General features: G+C 36.2%; 1 protein-coding gene across 5 annotated transcripts in view; it reads left to right on the forward strand.

The window, feature by feature from the left end:
• The window catches only part of Afg2a (AAA ATPase AFG2A), a 174,279-nt gene that overhangs the window by 113,732 nt on the left and 42,074 nt on the right, over positions 1–18,473 (forward strand). For 3 of the 5 annotated variants that reach the window (XM_034499853.2, XM_034499854.2, XM_076932318.1), the window contains exon 15: positions 6,106–6,270. In XM_034499853.2, coding sequence (XP_034355744.1) covers positions 6,106–6,270 — 165 coding nt within the window. Of the gene's footprint in view, positions 1–6,105; positions 6,271–8,347; positions 8,385–18,473 lie in introns of those variants that run through there. The other 2 variants (XM_076932317.1, XR_013109776.1) reach the window with 2 other exon arrangements.

The following is an 18,473-nucleotide window of genomic DNA, read 5'->3' on the forward strand; positions in this document are numbered from 1 at the left end:
ATGCCTGTAGATGCACACCAACTCCTCTGATTAACGTCCCTTTATTCTTATACATAAAGGCACTAAGGCTGTTAGAGACGTCCAGACTTGCCCAAGAACTTGAATGAGTTCTCAGAAAATACAGTTAGGGTCAGGGAGATAGCTCAGCAGTTAAAGCAAGCTTGCCTTCTTCTGATCCCCAGAACCCCATTTAAATACTGAGTTGATGTGATGGCCCTCCTGTTGCTCCATCCAGTAAGGTTAGAAACATGAAGTCCCCAGAGCTGGCTAGCAAGACTAGCCATATCAGCAAGCTCTGGGTTTGAGTGAAAGGCCCTTCCTCAATGACTAAGATGCCAGAGCAGTCAAGGTGATTACTGATATTAACCTGGGCTTCTATTTACACTCACATACAGATGTGTTCTCTAAAACTATGCATGAGCACATGTATTAGGCAACTTGCCCTGTGATTGTTTTTAAGTACTGTTTGAATGAAAATGCTACAGTATCCAAGGTGACTTTAAGTTGGAAGGGTTCAGTAGTAGAAAAGGCCTGGCCATGCTGATTTCACAGAGCACTCATCACTCTGAATATATCTACTTTCATATCCAAGAACATTACTTTAAAAAAGAATTTAGAAAGTGTGTTAATTCATTCAGATTCTACAGGAAGGAAGGAAGAAAGGAACGAAGGAAGGAAAGAAGGAAAGAAGGGGGAAAAGGGGAAAAGGAAAAGGGAAGGAAAGGAAAAAGGAAAGGAAGGGAGGCTCTTTCCTGCTCTTTTTAAAGCATGACTTTCACTGACAAGATCAGACCAGAAAAGGCCTCTCTGGCTACAGACCCAGATGATTTGACATGCACTCAGCCTGCACTATCCTGGAGCAGCTTTAGCTAAACAGAGCACAGGTGTATGTTGGGCAATCCAGCACCTAATCAATGTTTATGCTCTGTATTTTTTGCTGTGTTCTTTTAGGCATTAGAAAGGAAATTTTAAACTTCAAAGGAGTTTATTAGTTTTTAAGAAAGTTTTTTTTACAGCTGTTTTTCCAACAACTAAACAGGGTCCACTTTAAGTCAATATTTGGGCATTGAAGAAAAACTTGCTTTGCTTTCTTAAGTTTTCACCTTAACTCCAGCTCCATGGGATCTGACTCCCTCTTCTGACCTCTTCGGGCAACTGCACGCACATGTTTCATGCCCACACAGAGACAGACAGACAGACAATTAAAAATGCAACTTTTTTAAAGGAAGCATGAACCTTTAAAGTTTTTTTTCTGCCCAATATTTTACAAACATATAGAACTAAAGTCCCTTACTCCTTTTAGCGCTTAGACTATTTATTAACACTAGCATGAAATAGGAGGCTACTGAACTATACATTATATATAGAGTTAGCTGACTCTAAGCCTTAGCACTATGGGTTAATTAAAAATGAAGAAGTGCTTGCTATGGAATTGAAACAGTTGTAATAGCTGTCACTTACATTTATAGCCAAATCAATAGTGATTGCTTTATGACAACTTAGAATTTGTCACCTCTTAATTCTTATGTAAATTTCCAAACTGATTAGTCAGAGAAAATAGTCTCTCCAAAGAGAGAAAGAAAATATCTCTGTTGCTGTTAGGTTCATTAATTCATAAATACTCAACCTCTAGCAAATATAACAGTTTCTATGTCTTTAAATTTTGCTTTAGTTATGCTTTCTTATAAGGTTCATAGAACAAACTAGATCTTTTATTCTGTATGGTTCAGTTTATGTGTAAAGTTGTAAAAACACCTCTAACCAAGTTAAAGAATATCTCACTTGCATTCACTAAATGACTGCTTTAGCCACTGACAGTCCATCTTTCCCTTTATGAAGAACCATCAACACCGCTTTGCTTTTTTGTTACTTGAGATTTCACATAAATGTAATTATATAGTATGTGGCTTAGGTAGTTAACACTGGTTGTTAACTCAATAGGAAAGATCTAGAGTTGCCCAGGAGACAAACCTCTGGGTGTGCCTAGGAGAGATTTTTTAGATTTGATTAATTGAGATGGGAAGACCCACCTTAAGCATCATACAAAGAAAAAAATGAAAGAGCGCTTAATATTCTATCTCTACTTTGTAACTGCATGTTTTTCTACATGCACCCAAGTTCCCCAAAATAACAACTCTGAGACTTCTTATATATGACTAAATGTCTAGGCCAGTAGCTTTGGCTCATTTCTGCTAGCTCATAACTTAGTTATCCTCCTTAAACTGGTCAAGTCATGCCACGTGACTCTCCCCTCCTTCTGTTTCATGTGACAGTCTTCCTCAGAGTTCAGGGCAAATCTTCTCCCACACCCGTCTGTCCCAGAAATCCCCTCTATACCGTAACTTCCACCTACCTATTTCCTGCCTAAGCTACTAAGCCAACAGCATTTTTTGACAGGTGATGATCTATACGCTGTACAATTGATTCTCTCTACACTGCTTCCTGACTGGAGCTAAAACATGACAACTGTCTCAAGCTCTTGCCACCAGAATTTTTTTACTGAAGCAGGATCTTTTCATAAAACGGTTCCTTCATTATTTGCTTTCAGAATCAGCATGGGCCCTTCTACCATCCTACTCTTTACAATTTTAGCCTCTTTCTCTCACACTGTATGTTTCTTTAGCAACTAAGTTCTCCCAAGTATTATTGTGAAGAACGGAATATAGTTCTGTGGTAAAACACTTGCCTAACACATACATGACCCTAAATGGAATACCTAGTACTGGAAGGCCATAGTTGTTTTCAGTATCCTCTGTCACTTGAATTTATGTATAAATCTCAGTTATGTTTTCACTTTCTTATTTAAAAGATCATATTGAGATTGTATGTAATCTATAGATAAATTTTGGAATAATTATCTTAACGTTGAATTATCTAATTTACAAACATGCCTTAAATACTTAGGTCTTTCATTCTCTCAAGAGTACTCTGTTTTTCTGTAAAGAATTCTTTGCTTACTTTTATTTCCAGGTTGTATTTGAGTTTTATGACATATTTCAAATAGGGGAGTTTTTACTGTTCATTATATAGTAGCAACCAATTTTTTAAAATAGTAAACTTATACTGTGTAGGTTTGGTATAACTGTTTTATAGGGTTTATTTATCTACTTTAGAATTTCTATGTAAACATGTTTCTGAAGTTGTTTTTTTTTAACTTACCTTTTTTCCTTTTTTGTTGTTGTTTTTGTTTTTCGAGACAGAGTTTCTCTGTGTAGCCCTGGCTGTCCTGGAACTCACTCTGTAGACCAGGCTGGCCTCGAACTCAGAAATCCACCTGCCTTTGCCTCCCAAGTGCTGGGATTAAAGGTGTGCACCACCACTGCCTGGCTTAACTTACATTTTTATTTTATGTATTCTATACACCCTCTTTCTTCCTTACTGCTCTTTTAGAGTCTTCAGTTCTAGAGTTGATGGGTAGCATTCAATACTTCGACGTTAAAGCTGTCTCTATCTGCAGGTACTCAGTAAGAAAATACCTTTTCTCATATTGAAGAAGGCTTCCCTTCTATTCTGTTTGCTGAGAGTTTAGTGTCATGAGTAGGTCTTGATTGCTAAGTGCTTTTTCTCTGTATCAAAATGATCATAGGTTTTATACTTTTTTAATCAGTGCAATGACGTGTTCTGATTAAATTTTAAATACTAACTCAACCTTTGGTTCCAGAGATAACTCTTACTTGGTTTTGATTATTCATTTTGTAAATCAGATTCTGTTTTCCAGTATTTTGAAGATTTGGTAGTCTGTGTTTATAAAAGCCATTCTTTAATTTTTGTTCTTTGTAATAATCTTTGCCAAGTTTGAAGTTAATAGCATAACATTATAAAACAGTTTAATGAGTATACCTTTCTATGTTCTGAAATGGTTTTATAATGGTTTAATGATTTTGGCGGGGGGGGGGGTGGTTGGTTTGGTTTGATTTTGTTGTTGTTGTTGTTGTTGTTGGGTTTTTTTGTTTATTTGTTTTTGTTTTGGCCATTGAAGCTAGCTCTCAGTTCACTTAATATGGGGTTTACAAAGTTACCCTGTCAGGTTTTAAACTTCTCCTGTATTCCTAGATGGGCCTTGAACTTCCATGTGCTGCTTTGGCCTCTGAATGTTGTCATTGTGGGTATTTATCACAAGACAAGCTCTAAAACTGCCCTTTCTGATTATACCAGCAGTAAGAATGATATTTTTGTGTTTCCATAAGGGAAAAGAGTCTACAATTTTTGAAATATTTAATTTCCAGTGCTTTTTATTTTTTGTGGAAGATTTTGTCTTCTACCTTGTATCATTTGCCTTCAATCTGTAAAGCTTCTTGACCATTTTTATAACATACAACTCATGAAACGTTGTTGTTGTTGTTGTTGTTCTTTTATCTGAAAATAACTTTGTTTATCCTTCATTATTGAAAGTTATTTTTGTTATGAATAGGGTCTGGATAACATTTTTGTTTCAGCACTTCGAAAATGTTATTTCCCTGATAAACTGCCTGTGTATTGGGTTGGGGAGTCTTTAGTTGTTAACCCACAGCATGAACCTTGAAGAGCGGGGCCTAAAAAATGAGAATGACTAAAGTCTCATGCAGAAGCCAACTTTATTCAGAGCATCAGACAATTTATACCCTGAGGGGTACAAAGAGTCCCCTGAGTAAACTGTACAATCACAAAGACAAGCTACAGGTGACAAAAACATGTTTTCCAGGGAGGCATATGAATAATAACAGCTGAAGCAAGCGTATTCCTGTCCACTATACCTGGGAAGAAAATGAACACACGTTCCAAGAACAGTTCTGTGTTTTGAGAAACTGAATTCACAAATTGTTTCCTGGTGTTTTCTCACAAGCACTCAGAACTCTCCTCCTACAACTCCATCCTTGAACCATGTTTTATGATTATTGATTCCAGTGTCCCCTGTTTGACCTGTGTTCAAGATACTCTTGAGTTGGAGGTCTTAGCAGTTGGACTGAAACACTTTCTTTTTATCCTGTTGGATCTTCTTGACTGTGAATTTGTGTTTTGCCTTGTCTATTTGGAGAAAATTTGAGGCTCTTAGTTCTTCAGATTTTTTTTTTGTTCCAGTTTTTCTTTCTTTTTCTTCTAGAACTCTGATTATGTCATAGTAGACCTTTTTATATTATTACATAGGAGTAATCTTTTAATGTAAATTTTATCATCTTAGTTTTCTTCCACGCATCAACAGTAGAATATTTTCTACAGTGTGTTTTTGTGTTTTTCTGATCTCACTACTTACCTCTTGTTTTCATTATTCACTATGCCTCAGACTCTTTGGGTTTCTTTCTCTCCTGCTATGTGTCACTTGTTTTCTTTAGTATTTGACCTTCTCTTTACCTTGAATCTTCTTCCAACATCTCTTCATGTATCTAGCTTCTTTGAGTATTTGTACAAGACTTTTCTAATTGCCCCATCTAAATGCTACTGCATTCCCTCAAAAAATACACATCTATTTCAGTACCTTTGTTGAGATGCATATGCCATAAAATTCACTCACTTAAAATATCTTTATTGGTTCTTAAGTTTGCATAATCATTACCACAGTTAGCTTTACACATCTATGTTTTACACATTTGTCCTTTTTCTCAATACCAAAGCTGTCTGGTGAGTAGCACATGCTAACTTTCTGAGTAAGTTCACTGGGTCTGGCATAATGTAGGCACTAGCCTTCAGTGAAATGCTAAAAACATTCAGTTGTTAAATTTATCTCTAAGCCTATTCCTTTATCATAGCTGTGCTATTTTTAGGGCTTTCTAAACAGAAAATAGCTTATTCTGTGTTTTATGAGTTAATTGACGGAAACTTTCTTTTTAATTTCATGTAATAAATACAAGTCACCTGCACATTTCTCTAAATGTTATAATTTTCTACTTACCTTGGCAGTTGTTCAGAAATTTTTCCGGAACTATTGTTGTCCTATCTTCAAAAACCAACTAGATACCATTTATATCCTGAAATAGATTATGGGGCATCTAGTACTTGTAATTATTTGTTAGTTAAGGATAATAGTTGTGCAGTTATTTCTGAAAAAGTAGGTGTTCTCTTTTCCTGACTGCCTTTGATATGGAGGGTCACTTCTGAGCATAGCTAAGCCTTGCTATTCCATCTTTGTAGGCTTTGATGAGGCCTGGAAGAATTGACAGGATCATTTACGTGCCCTTACCGGATGCAGCTACAAGAAGAGAAATACTGAACCTGCAGTTCCACTCAATGCCAATCAGTAATGAGGTTGACCTGGATGAACTTGTCCTCCAGACTGACACCTACTCAGGAGCAGAGGTAAGATAATTCCCCAAAATACAGATGATGTATCTTAGGGGTAGAACTCATGTATAGCATGCAAAGAGCCCTGGGTTCAACCCCCAAACACACACTCACATGCCATACCTCCCACACATCCCAAAAAGAAAAAATTAGGGTAGAAGGGAAGCAGTGTGGTTCATGGTCATTAAGCAAAAGATACCGCTTGCTAACACCTATGTTAATTTACTGTGAACCAACAAATCTTCAAATAAACAAGTACTAAATCACATTATACTTTACTTGACTTGTTGAATCTCACTGGTTTATTTACCTAGTTCTAATGATTTTTCAAACTATTCGTTAGTATACTGTATAGCACAGTGGGAGGATCACTGGACTAAAAGAAGCTGACTCTATCTGACTTCCTGACTCCTGTTTCTAACTAGTCAGCTAACATACTTACTGAACTTTGGTTCCTTTTGTTAAACTACCAATTATAGTAGGGTAGAATAAACTTTTCTCAAATTTTCTTGTGGAGGTGATACTATAATCCCATAAACAATTTTGCAAAGCGATTGTATAATTTTAATTATTTGATCTACTTTTGATCACAAAGATTATCTCAAAAAAAAAATAAATAAATAAAGAGTAAAAGGGACTATCTACCCTTAACCGTAAAAATGAATTCTTAGCCTCTAAAAGCCCTAAGATAGCTTTCATGTATTTTCCCTCTTCTTAGAAAATCTTCCTCTTAGCCAATTTTTGTTACAAAATAAAATTCGATGAAGTTATTAAGTAACTTTTCTACATGGACTACCACAACCCCCAGGACTGGGAATTGAACCCAGGTCCTCATGCATGCTAGGCAAGGACTTCATCACTGAACCACATTCCCAGACTCCTATATTTATTTCTTACAAAAACAATATACCAAATACTGCAGCACAGAATTAGCTTCAGAATACCACTGAAATGGATTTTTCTGGTAATTTAATATTCTAATAAGAAATTATATATTCATTTGGTTGTGGGTTGCTAGTAAGCAGGGGCTTTATATGTTTTTATTTGCCATTTTCATCTAACTTTTGAAGAAAAAAAAGAGAGATAAAAACATATAATCAGGCAAACTTCCATAGAGTTGGCTTTAGTATCTCATACAGTCATAGCAAATACCAACAAAAAAGTCATAGGTACTTACTGCTTTATCTTACCAGCTGTGGAAAGCAACTTAGGAAGCAGCTGGGGTACACTGACCTGAGTCCCATCTGAAACAGCAGTATTTACTATCATCTCTTTGGCATGGCTGTAAAATCAAACTGATCATGTAATTAATATGACAGAAAACTCAGGTATTTCTAAAGGGGGCTTTTGATGTCAGTATAGGGCCTAGCATTGAGTATATAACATGCCAATTTATATGAACAAGGAGAAAAAACTATAATTCCCTCATCTGAATAAGAGTAGTTAGTAGTTAGCAGGATGTTAGCCTGCCCTTTCATATTGAACTAATTCATGATAGTCATACTTTAGTACAAAACGGAAATATAAGTTGGTGAATTTTAATCAAGCCAGAAAGAAAAAAAAAAAAACCTCATTTGGTGCCAGCAGTTATACCATCTAGCACATTCTTATTCTATCTAAAATAGAAACATGTTTATAATCAGTTTTAATATCCAGTGTAGATTGCCACAATCTACAAAGTGCCACAGAAAAACAGTAGTAAATTCTGTGCTTTCTAAGTTATATCATGCCCCAAATGATCAAGCTTTGAGGAAACCACTCTGATCTCATTTAGTGTATGTATTGTTAATAACTTCTGAGGGATAGGAACTTCTCAAAGCTGCATCCTCCCAATTCTCCCAGAATCGGATGAGAAGGTAGGATGCATGCATGGATGGATGGATGGATGGATGGATGGATGGATGGATGGATGGATGGATGGATGGATGGATGAAATAGTTAAGCAGTTCACAGACATGTTTAAAAGAAGTATTTAAATGTTAAAACTGATAAACAGGAAATTTAACAGTCAATACTTAAATTTATACAAAAATGTAAGATCTCATCTTTCTCTCTCTCTCTCTCTCTCTCTTTTTGTCTGTCTTTTCATCAGAATGACAACAGTGCTACAGTTTGAAGGCCAAAATTAGGTTTGATTTTTTTTTTTTTTTTACAGTAAAATGAATGTAAGATGATACTCTCAGTCACATTTCTTCTTTTGATTTCTAATTAAAACAATATAGCTGTGGTTGAGGTAGAGATGATTCTCTTACTTTTAATGACTGTGATTGGTCAAAGTTACTTTCAGACAAGTATTTTCATTTTAGCCAGTTAATGTTGTTCCTTAAAAGCCTTGTCTTGAAGCAGAACTTGAAACTCTTCTGAGACATTCCATTTTCCCTCCTGGAGAGGACATACAAAGTAAAGCCCCAAGAGCATCTTAGAGGAAGTGCTAGCACAGTGGCTTTCAATTTCTAGGTTGCAACCTCTTGAGAGGGCTGAATGACCCTTTCACAGGGGTCACCAAAGACCATCAGAAAACATGGATAATTATATTATGATTCATAAAAGAAGCAAAAATAAAGTTATAAAGTAGCAATGAAAATGATTTTATGATTGGGGGTCACCACAATATGAGGGACAGTATTAAAGGGTTGCAGCATTAGGAATGTTGAGAACCACTGAGCTACAGTCTCTTCCCCTCTGTTCCTGAGAAACACTGTTCTGCGTCCTTTCTCTGTGAGTTTAATGTAATAGGTATCTGATAGAAGTGGGATAGCAGAAAGATATGAGGGAGTGATCAGATGTCTGAGTTTCCATCTCCAGCTGCTGGGTTTCTCTGGATGGGTGTGCTTGGCTTCTGCCTGCCTTCTGGCTAATAGGACAGTGCTGCCTTAGACAGATGGAAATTCGGCTTGGAAGGAAATGAGTTCTTTTCTTTTCTTTTCTTTTCTTTCTTTCTTTCTTTCTTTTTTTTTTTTTTGTGTGTGTGTGTGTGTGTGTGTGTGTGTGTGTGTGTGTGTGTGCTGCCTGTTGTTTTCTTTTACTTTGATTTTGTTTAAAGTTGTTTTGTAGCCATTCTGGTTAGTTTTGGAAGACTTTTATCTCTAAATGTATACTATAGCTGGCCTCCTTGCTGTTTGTGATAAGAGACAATTTCTTCTGTTTTGGAGAAATTACTAGCATAGGCCAAAAGCTACTGGCTCTGTGGCATTTGGGTTGAATTTTTATTTACTTTTAGATTTCGATCTTCTTTCCAGTGGTTATCTTAGTAAAGGTCATCTGTAAAAAATGGTTCCCTGCATTAGAATGGCTTCTCTTAAGGTTTTTTAGTTTGGTTGATGGTGAAAAATGATGAGTATTTGGTAGAAGCCACAAACTATGCTTCAAATCTGGAGTTTTAATTATATATTCATTTACTTATTTGTTATGGGGTTTTTGTTTTTTGAGACAGGATCTTGCTATATAGCTCTGGTTAGCCTAGCCTGGATGGAATTCATTATATAGCCCAGGCTAGCTCTAGGGCATAATAATTCTGCCTCTGCTTCTGCATGCTTGAATTGCATGTGTGAGTCATCACACTGAGCTTGACTTGATGTCTCCCAGGCTGAAGCTAGCACTAAGCTAATTATCCTCTCTTGGTTGCTGGGCTCCAAATTGTCCATGCAGACCACAGATTTAAACTGGTGGTTCATGGAGTGCCTAGCTATTACAGTCAACAGCTTAGGTGAACTTGGGGGAAAAGGAGTAATTTTTTCCCAACTTTATCAGATGTGACACTGTCATGAGTCAAGGAGCATCTATATTTCTAAGTCAGGTATCAGCTATTCTACTTAGACAGTGTTCATTAAGCTTTACAGATTCAGCTTCCCTCAGAGAAAAAAGTGGCAAGATGGTGTGTAAAAGTGTCAAAGTTGACCTTTAATAGAACCCTGGCTCTTCCAGTGGGCTTCAAGATGTTATTGACTCCTTGTTTCCTCATATATACAATTTTTATGTGATTGAAATTGTTTTGCTGGTTAAATGGGATAACAAACATAAGAGCACCAAGAAGCAAGCCTGGCACTCACTAGAGGTCGTCCCTTTGTCTGTTCTGCTTCTCAGTTTGGTATTTGTATTGACCACTAAAATGATAAACAGCGTTGCTACTAAGTAGTAATATATTTTGTATTGACAAAATAGCTAGGTAAGCTTTTCTGAAAACAAAAAAATTATTATATTATTCACTTTATAAAGTTTTTTAAACTTTAACTTCATATTAACTTAAAGTGTTCATCCTTGTTTCCGTATTTAAATTATATCTTATCAAAATTTTGTTTTGTAGTTTATGTCCCCCTGGGTTTTAATTAAAGTTATTGAAGTCTTCATACATGCTTGACATGAGCGGGGATATCCCTCAATGGGCCTTATTAATTCAAGAAGGTCTGTTCACCATGAGTGAGCTGTTGCAGCTACTAAAAGGAGAGCCTTGAATTACTTTTTGTCTCACTAAATGTTCCTGTTGACATTTCTCCTATAGAATGAAGATAAAAATTATTAACTGCCAATCAGAATGTCTGTACTTCCTCTATTCAAAGTCTCCTGTGGTAGCATTTGCTTACCGCACTAAGTCAGAACCAATGTCTGAGAATCTGGTATATATTTACTGATAATCTGACCAGTCTACCTAGCAACACATCTAAGATTGAAACAAGAAATGAGAATCAGGAAAACCTTTGGTGTCTCAGGTGTTCTGCCTGTACTAATAGAAAACAGCTGACTGCAGGGCTTGTGTCTACAGCATACAAAGTACATCTCTGCAACACCCTCAGCCCTCTTTATCTTCTCCCACTCTTTGGAAAGAGCCCTGTGAAAATCCATTGCCTAGCCATTGAGCCTTCCATTCACATTTGAGACCTATAATGCCTTTCTGCTCTTCCTGGCATTTTTATCCTAAAGTCTAACACCAGAATTTCAGTGTTCTTCCCTTGCTTAGCCTACTAACATCAGTAATTTGTCTTCAGAGTATCATACTCTAAAATATGATACTTTCCTCTAAGGATCTGTACTCTTGTTTCTGTTTGACTTTTTACTCTTTAGTCAATGTATTGTTCATTGATTAATATGAGCTTCTACCTCATTTCCTCTGGACTTTCTAGAATAGAAGCTAGTTCGACACCTTTTGAAGAGCCCAGACCATTTATAAGTGATTTTACCTCATTTTCCAACCAAAAATACTGGCTTCGCTAATTAAAATGGCACTTCATAATTTTGCCTTTTCTTACACATTGTCTGAATACCCTGACTCTTTGTAAGTAGTGGGACATCTAAAGAATCAGAACTAAGCAAAATCAATCAAATTATCTAAGGTAACAAACCCAATATGAAATTTTAAATCTTGTGTTCCTTCTGAAAGACTCATGACCTCTTCATGCTTTGGCTTCTCTAAACATTTGATGATGCACTATATGAAATTATATGATTCTCTTTATAGTAATTGTCTTCACCTTTTTTAAATCCCCCCCCCCATGTACAACCTGTTTGAAGTTGAGAATCTGTGCGGTTTTAATTCATTTATTTCATTTCCCAAGTATAGTGAATAATATTTACAGTTTAGAGAGAAAGGAATATAAAAATTAAATTCTGTATTGACACATTTATATGAACAGATCCTGTGATGTGCACAGTGAGTGCTACAGGAAAAAGGAAGTCAGTACTCAGAAGATGGGAAAGAAAGGAGCAGTAGGTGCTTTTGGATACATTTGATCTAAGTCCTACTGTCAGTCTCTAGGGTTTCCTTAAGTACAAATGATTCTGCCAGATAGAAGGCAGAGATGCATTAAAGTATAGTGTGGCCTACAGTCTAAGTTGAGCACAAATGGAAGAAAGAATTATATGCAAGGAGTGGAAGATAAGGCTGAAAAAGTATGTCAGACTTAGAAGTGAACTTAGATCTAGTCTTCCTGGTGGATGGCCTTGGGGAATATAGTTGAGTATTGTTATCAGATGTATGTTACTGTTAGACTGACAGCATATGTAGCTGGCTGACCAAGTGTCTTCATGTAAATAAGGGGTTCCTTTATTTGCTTGGTGACAACTTCCTGGTAAAGCATAAAGCTTATCACTTATACACACACACACACACACACACACACACACACAGTATGTCAGTTTTTTTTTTCACCCCTTAGGTGACACCTTTGCAAGCACAGCCTTCATGTGTGGGGAAACCTCTGCTCTTTTTGTCTTGTTCACCTCTGTGTTAGTCACATTACTGAGCACAATACTTTGTGTAGAAATGATAAGTATTCATTGAGCAGACAGACCCACAGAATTTACATTTCAGGTAACTTCAGGTAATTTCAACTGCACTCTGTGACTATAAGATAAAGAAATCATAATTGTATTAGCACTGTACATATTGCTTCCATAGATTGCCAGATTATTAGTCAAGTGGGATGTGTATTAAAAAAATGAACTTTGAGTATAACCTTTAGGGCAAAATCTTTATGTGCAGCCTTGATGTAAAAGAATTATAAAAGACCCTTCAGAGCAGGAAGCCGGCACTTCAGTATACTTCTTGCAATACTGAATGTAGATAACGTCAGACTGACTTTCAGCTAGCTCCCCCTCCCCACTTCATCCTTTTCTCATATTTGATGGTCTACATGTTAAGTGAACAAATTTGGTAAAAGTTAGAACCCATTTTAAATGTTAATTACAAGTTTTTTCCTTTTCCAAGGCTTCTTCTCATCTTTTAATAAAGGAGAGTAGGATGTGGTCAATGTGATCTTCTGTAGCATTAAAATATGATTCCATGCTTGTTATAGATTATTATTCTTGTATAGGAATCTGTTAGGAGTTTGACTGATGGATGTTTGTCATGGCTGTGCTTATCTTTTGCTTTTGGAAACTCATGCTCTAAATACTTTCTTGTGTGGCTCATAGATCTCCATCACAACACCAGAGGAGTAAGAACCGTAAGAGACATTGCTCTACACACAGACTGTAATGAGAGTCTATTTAGGAAACTTAAGCACTTTTACACTCAGGAGAAATGGCTGTCTCACCTGCCCAGGGTCCAGTTCCTCCTATGATCTTGTTCATTTTGTGTCCTGAATTCTTTGGTGCTTCTGTGTTTCATCATCCTTCACTACCTGCTGGTTAGGTTTATGTGGTTTGGAAGATACTGGAATAAACTATGCTGTAAAATAGAAATATATAGCACGCAACTTTTACCTTAAAGTCTCTTTGTTGGGAAGCAAATGAAAGTTATGAAACTCTTCATTGTAACTTTGGTTTTAAAAGTTAAGAAATTGTGATATATGCCCATTTCTCAAAGACTTTCTATGTTTCCACACTTCAATTTTTACTTAATTTGGAAAGAACACACCAACTGAACTTTTTTAAAGAGTTGTGTTCAATATATGATTGTTTATACCACAGTAAGTCACCTGCCTAAATACTTCATATTGCTATACCTGCATTATGGACTGCCTGGCAGGTGTTTAAAACTGCTGTCATCTTTCAAGAAGCATTAGTCAGAAAGGAAACGGATATAGAGTGAACAGCAAGCTTAAAACAGTATTTTATAACTAAATATAGAAAACCCCCTGTAAGAAAATCTATCCCAGCAACTAGTCAGGACCTACCTGACTGGCTGGTACCTCAAGGTTTATAACCAAGGTAAAACTGTATCTGTAGAGAATTAAATTTGTAGTAGTGATTCAGCTTTTTAATACACTTGTTTTATATTGTGCCAAAATTTTCAATATATTCAGGCTAGGACTTTATAATTTTTGAATAAACCATTTACTTCTCTATCTTGAGAGGAATCATACAATTTGAGAATTCTTTCAACTTGAGGGACCAAATGATTTCTTTTTTTAAGATGTATAGAGTATGTCACATAGCGTTAGTATGATCACTTATTTTTAGTTGGTCTTCTGAGGTGATAGAAATCTAATTTCTAATTATATTTCTATCTTCTTATGAAAAGCATGCCCCTGTCTTATATGAAAATTATTCTTGTGTTAAGAACATTTTTTTAACTGTGAGATTACATGATGAATAATTACATAAGGTATGGAATGAGGAAGCTGTAAGACCAGATGCCAACCCTGTCCACAGGGTTCTTCTTGGATTTAACAGCATAATTTACACACATGTACTCTTCTTTGTAATCCCAGAGCAACTGTTCCAGGAATAGTGTCTTAATAATCAACAAAGCTCATTTGATCTTTATAATAGTAAACATTTGCACCTTGCCTAAGTTTTCTATATTTTAGAATATTTAAGTTCATAAATGGCATTTTACTTAGATATTTTGTTTTGGAAAATATCCTTTTCAGTTTTAAGTCATTAAGCTTATATTTCATAGTTAATTATTTATTTGAGCTGTCTTAATAATACTTGTTATGTCTGTGTTTAGTTTTTTCTTTGTTAAAGATAAGTAATATTTCTCAAAAGTCAAAATTAATGTTTCTTTACAAACTATTAAATAATCACATTTTCATCATATTGTCAGGGCTTAATTTTGTTTTCTTTGTAAGTCTTTCTGAATTAAAGAAAGTATTGAATCTAGTAACATTAGAAAACTGAGGATTTCAGATTTACTAAAATAGATATTTAGAAAGTAAGCATTCATTTACAACACCCTTTTTTCTTTTCTTTTGTTTTATTAGTAACTTTTTTTAAAATGTTAATCAAAGGCTTTATAAGTTTGGTAATGCTCAATAACAAGATTCTCATACAATCAGAAGTGTAACCTAATACCCAACCTAGATATACCAACTACCTTTTGACTGGTGGAGACATGTGAACATCCACCTCCATGTTTCTTTCTCTCTCTCTCTCTCTCATCTTCTTGTTCCTCCTCTCCTTCTCTTCCTCCTCTTTTTATTCCTCTTACCTTATCTCCTCCTACATATCACCCTTCCTGTTAAAATAAAACTTTTCTCTAAAAATACAATTAGAGAATAACTATACCAATTTGTATCAGTAAAGTAAGGTACAAGATAGACCTAATACCCAGTCCATCATTTTGTTGACTAACCAGAACCTCTGTCATCTCTCCTAAAAGAACCTGGGTTTTTGTTTGTTTGTTTGTTTTCTTGTTTGGTTTTGTTTTTTTTTGTTTTTTTTTGTTTTTTTGTTTTGTTTTGTTTTTGTTTTTTTTTTTGCTTTAGAATGAATGTCAGCTGAAAACCATCCTCTCAAATCTTTTCTCTCAAAGTAAATAGCTGGGATTGGCTATGAGACTATAAGTCTTCAACCCCGTCAGAAATCCAGAATGACTGAGTTAACTGAAATTATGGGAAGCACAAAGCATAGCTTCTAAAACATAGCCAATTTATAGAGACCTCTGAACACCTGGACAATCCCTATACTACAGAACGTTGGAGCATCCGATCTTCAGCCTTCTGGCCCAGGATCATTTGACAGACTTAGTAATGCAGAATTATTAAGGGCTGATTACTCTGTCTTGGCAGATATAATCAGTCGACTATTCTGCAAGTGTGTCCTTTTCTGGACAGTAATTTGTCTGTAGATAAAAAGAGGCAATTATTTCCTTGTGGCTGTCTCACCACAACTGGAGTAACTCCAAAGATGCTCACTTTCTTCTTAGAATCCAAGACAGGAACCTGTCAGGAGCAGACAGGTCTCTAATCAAAATGAACATTAATACAGAAATGTTTGTAATGTCAATTTTGTAGACTTCTGACATTTTGAAAACCAGCTGTCCATGTAAGGCAATCTGGACTGTTGTCTGTTAACTCCTCTCAGCTGTTTCTAAATAAAATCTAGAAAACACCCTAACAATAAACTCAGAGCCATGAATTTTTTATAGGCTAGCCTGTGTTAACTCACAGGCTAACTATCTCAAATCAGTTTAAAAAAGTTAAAGAAGGACTGGGTCTAAGCCTTGTATTCCTAAATGTGTTATACAGGCACAATGCCTATGAGAGTAACAATATTAATCTCACTTTTATATCAATAAGAAACTCATACCAATGAAAACCTTAAATTTAAAATCAAAGTAAATTTTGAACCACTTAAGAAATTATAACTTCATCTTAATAACAATCATACAGATTTCTACCAATAGGTTATAGTTATGCATTAAATCCTAGCTATCCTCCCTGTTCCAACAAAACGACTACTTTTTTCTAGAAAGACAGCCCAATACTAACCACCTCAGTCCCGAAGCCCAGGGAATAGGGGCGCCAACTCTTCATTAACTTCTTCAAGCTGAATTTGGGCGTTGAGATATTAGAAGAGGGACGGGGGAGGGGGAGAGTAAATTGATAAGCCTCTGACACTGTGTCTTCACTACATACAGCTAGAATTCTAGGACATCAGAAGTTTGAGCAGGTCTACTCAGCTTGCTTGCTGAGTAGATACACGAAAGCAATGTATTCTGCAATATACAATTCTCAAAACAAATTTTAGTATCAAGATAATTTTTTGTTTGAATTCTGGAAACTAGTCTTCTGGCAGCCTGTCTCTGTCATGTCTAATCCATATAAATCTGGGAGTTTCTATGAGGGTGTGCTCCCACCATCCACCCGTTCCCACCTTCTCGAATTCCCCAACTCTAGGGAATCCAAACTTTCAGGCACCATGACCATCCACTTCCACTGATGCCAGGCAAGGCCACCCTCAACTACCTATACAGGTGGAGCCATGAGTCCCTCCCTTTGTGTTCTCCGGCTGGAGATTTTAGAGTGGCTACTCTAGCTTGTTTTTTAGGACCATTTGCTTGAAAAATTGTTTTCCAGCCTTTTACTCTAAGGTAGTGTCTGTCTTTGTCACTGAGGTAAGTTTCCTGTATGCAGCAAAATGCTGGGTCCTGTTTAAGTAGCCAGTCCATTAGCCTATGTCTTTTAATTGGGGAATTGAGTCCATTGATGTTAAGGGATATTAAGGAACAGTGATTGTTGCTTACTGTTATTTTTGTTATTAGACGTGAAGTTATCTTTGTGTGGCTATCTTCTTTTGGATTTGTTGGAAGAGGGTTACTTTCTTGCTCTTTCTAGGGTATAATTTCCCTCCTTGTATTGGAGCTTTCCTGCTATTATCCTTTGTAATGCTGGATTTGTGGAAAGATATTGTGTAAATTTGGTTTTGTCATGGAATATCTTGGTTTCTCCATCTATGGTAATTGAGAGTTTTGCTGGGTATAGTAGCCTGGGCTGGCATTTGTGTTCTCTTAGGGTCTGTATGACATCTTTCCAGCACCTTCTAGCTTTTGTAATATCTGGTGAGAAGTCTTGTGTAATTCTGATAGGTCTGCCTTTATATGTTACTTGGCCTTTTTCCCTTACTGCAGTTAATATTCTTTCTTTGTTTTGTGCATTTGGTGTTTTATTATGTGATGGGAGGTATTTTTTTTTTCTGGTCTAGTCTACTTGGCGTTCTATAGGCTTCTTGTATGTTTATGGGCATCTCGTTCTTTAGGTTAGGGAATTTTTCTTCTAAATTTTGTTGAAGATGTTTATTGGTCCTTTAAGTTGGGAATCTTCATTCTCATCTATACCTATTATCCTTAGGTTTGGTCTTCTCATTGTGTCCTGGATTTCCTGGATGTTTTGTGTTAAGAACTTTTTGCATTTTGCATTTTCTTTGACAGTTGTGTCATATTTTCTATGGTATCTTCTGTACATGAGATTCTCTCTTCTATCTCTTGTATTCTGTTGGTGATGCTTGCATCTATGACTCCTGATCTTTTTCCTAGGTTTTCTATCTCCAGGGTAGTCTCCCTTTGAGATTTCCTTATTGTTTTTACTTCCATTTTTATGTCCTGGATGGTTTTGTTCAATTCCTTCACCTGTTTGGTTGTATTCTCTTGTAATTCTTTAAGGGATTTTTGTGTTTCTTCTTTCAGGGCTTCTACCTGTTTAGCTGTGTTATCCTCAAATCCTTTGAGAGTGTTATTTATGTCCTTCTTAAAGTCCTCTATCATGATCATTAGAAGTGATTTTAAATCTGAATCTTGCTTTCCTGGTGATATGGGGAATTCAGGACTTTCTAGTGTGGGAGAGCTAGGTTCTAATGATGCCAAGTACCCTGGGTTGCTGATGCTTATGTTCTTGTGCTTGCCTTTTGCCATCTAGATCTCCTTAATGATACCTACACTCACTGTCTCTGACTGGAGCCGATCTTTCCTATTATCTTGGTTGTTTCAGAACTGTGTGGGGTAGGTGTTACTATTGGAGTTAAAGCTGCTGCCTGGCATCTGCTCAGTGCTTGGGTGCAGA

This window comes from Arvicanthis niloticus, chromosome 4, assembly GCF_011762505.2.
Source record: "Arvicanthis niloticus isolate mArvNil1 chromosome 4, mArvNil1.pat.X, whole genome shotgun sequence".
NCBI lineage: Eukaryota > Metazoa > Chordata > Mammalia > Rodentia > Muridae > Arvicanthis > Arvicanthis niloticus.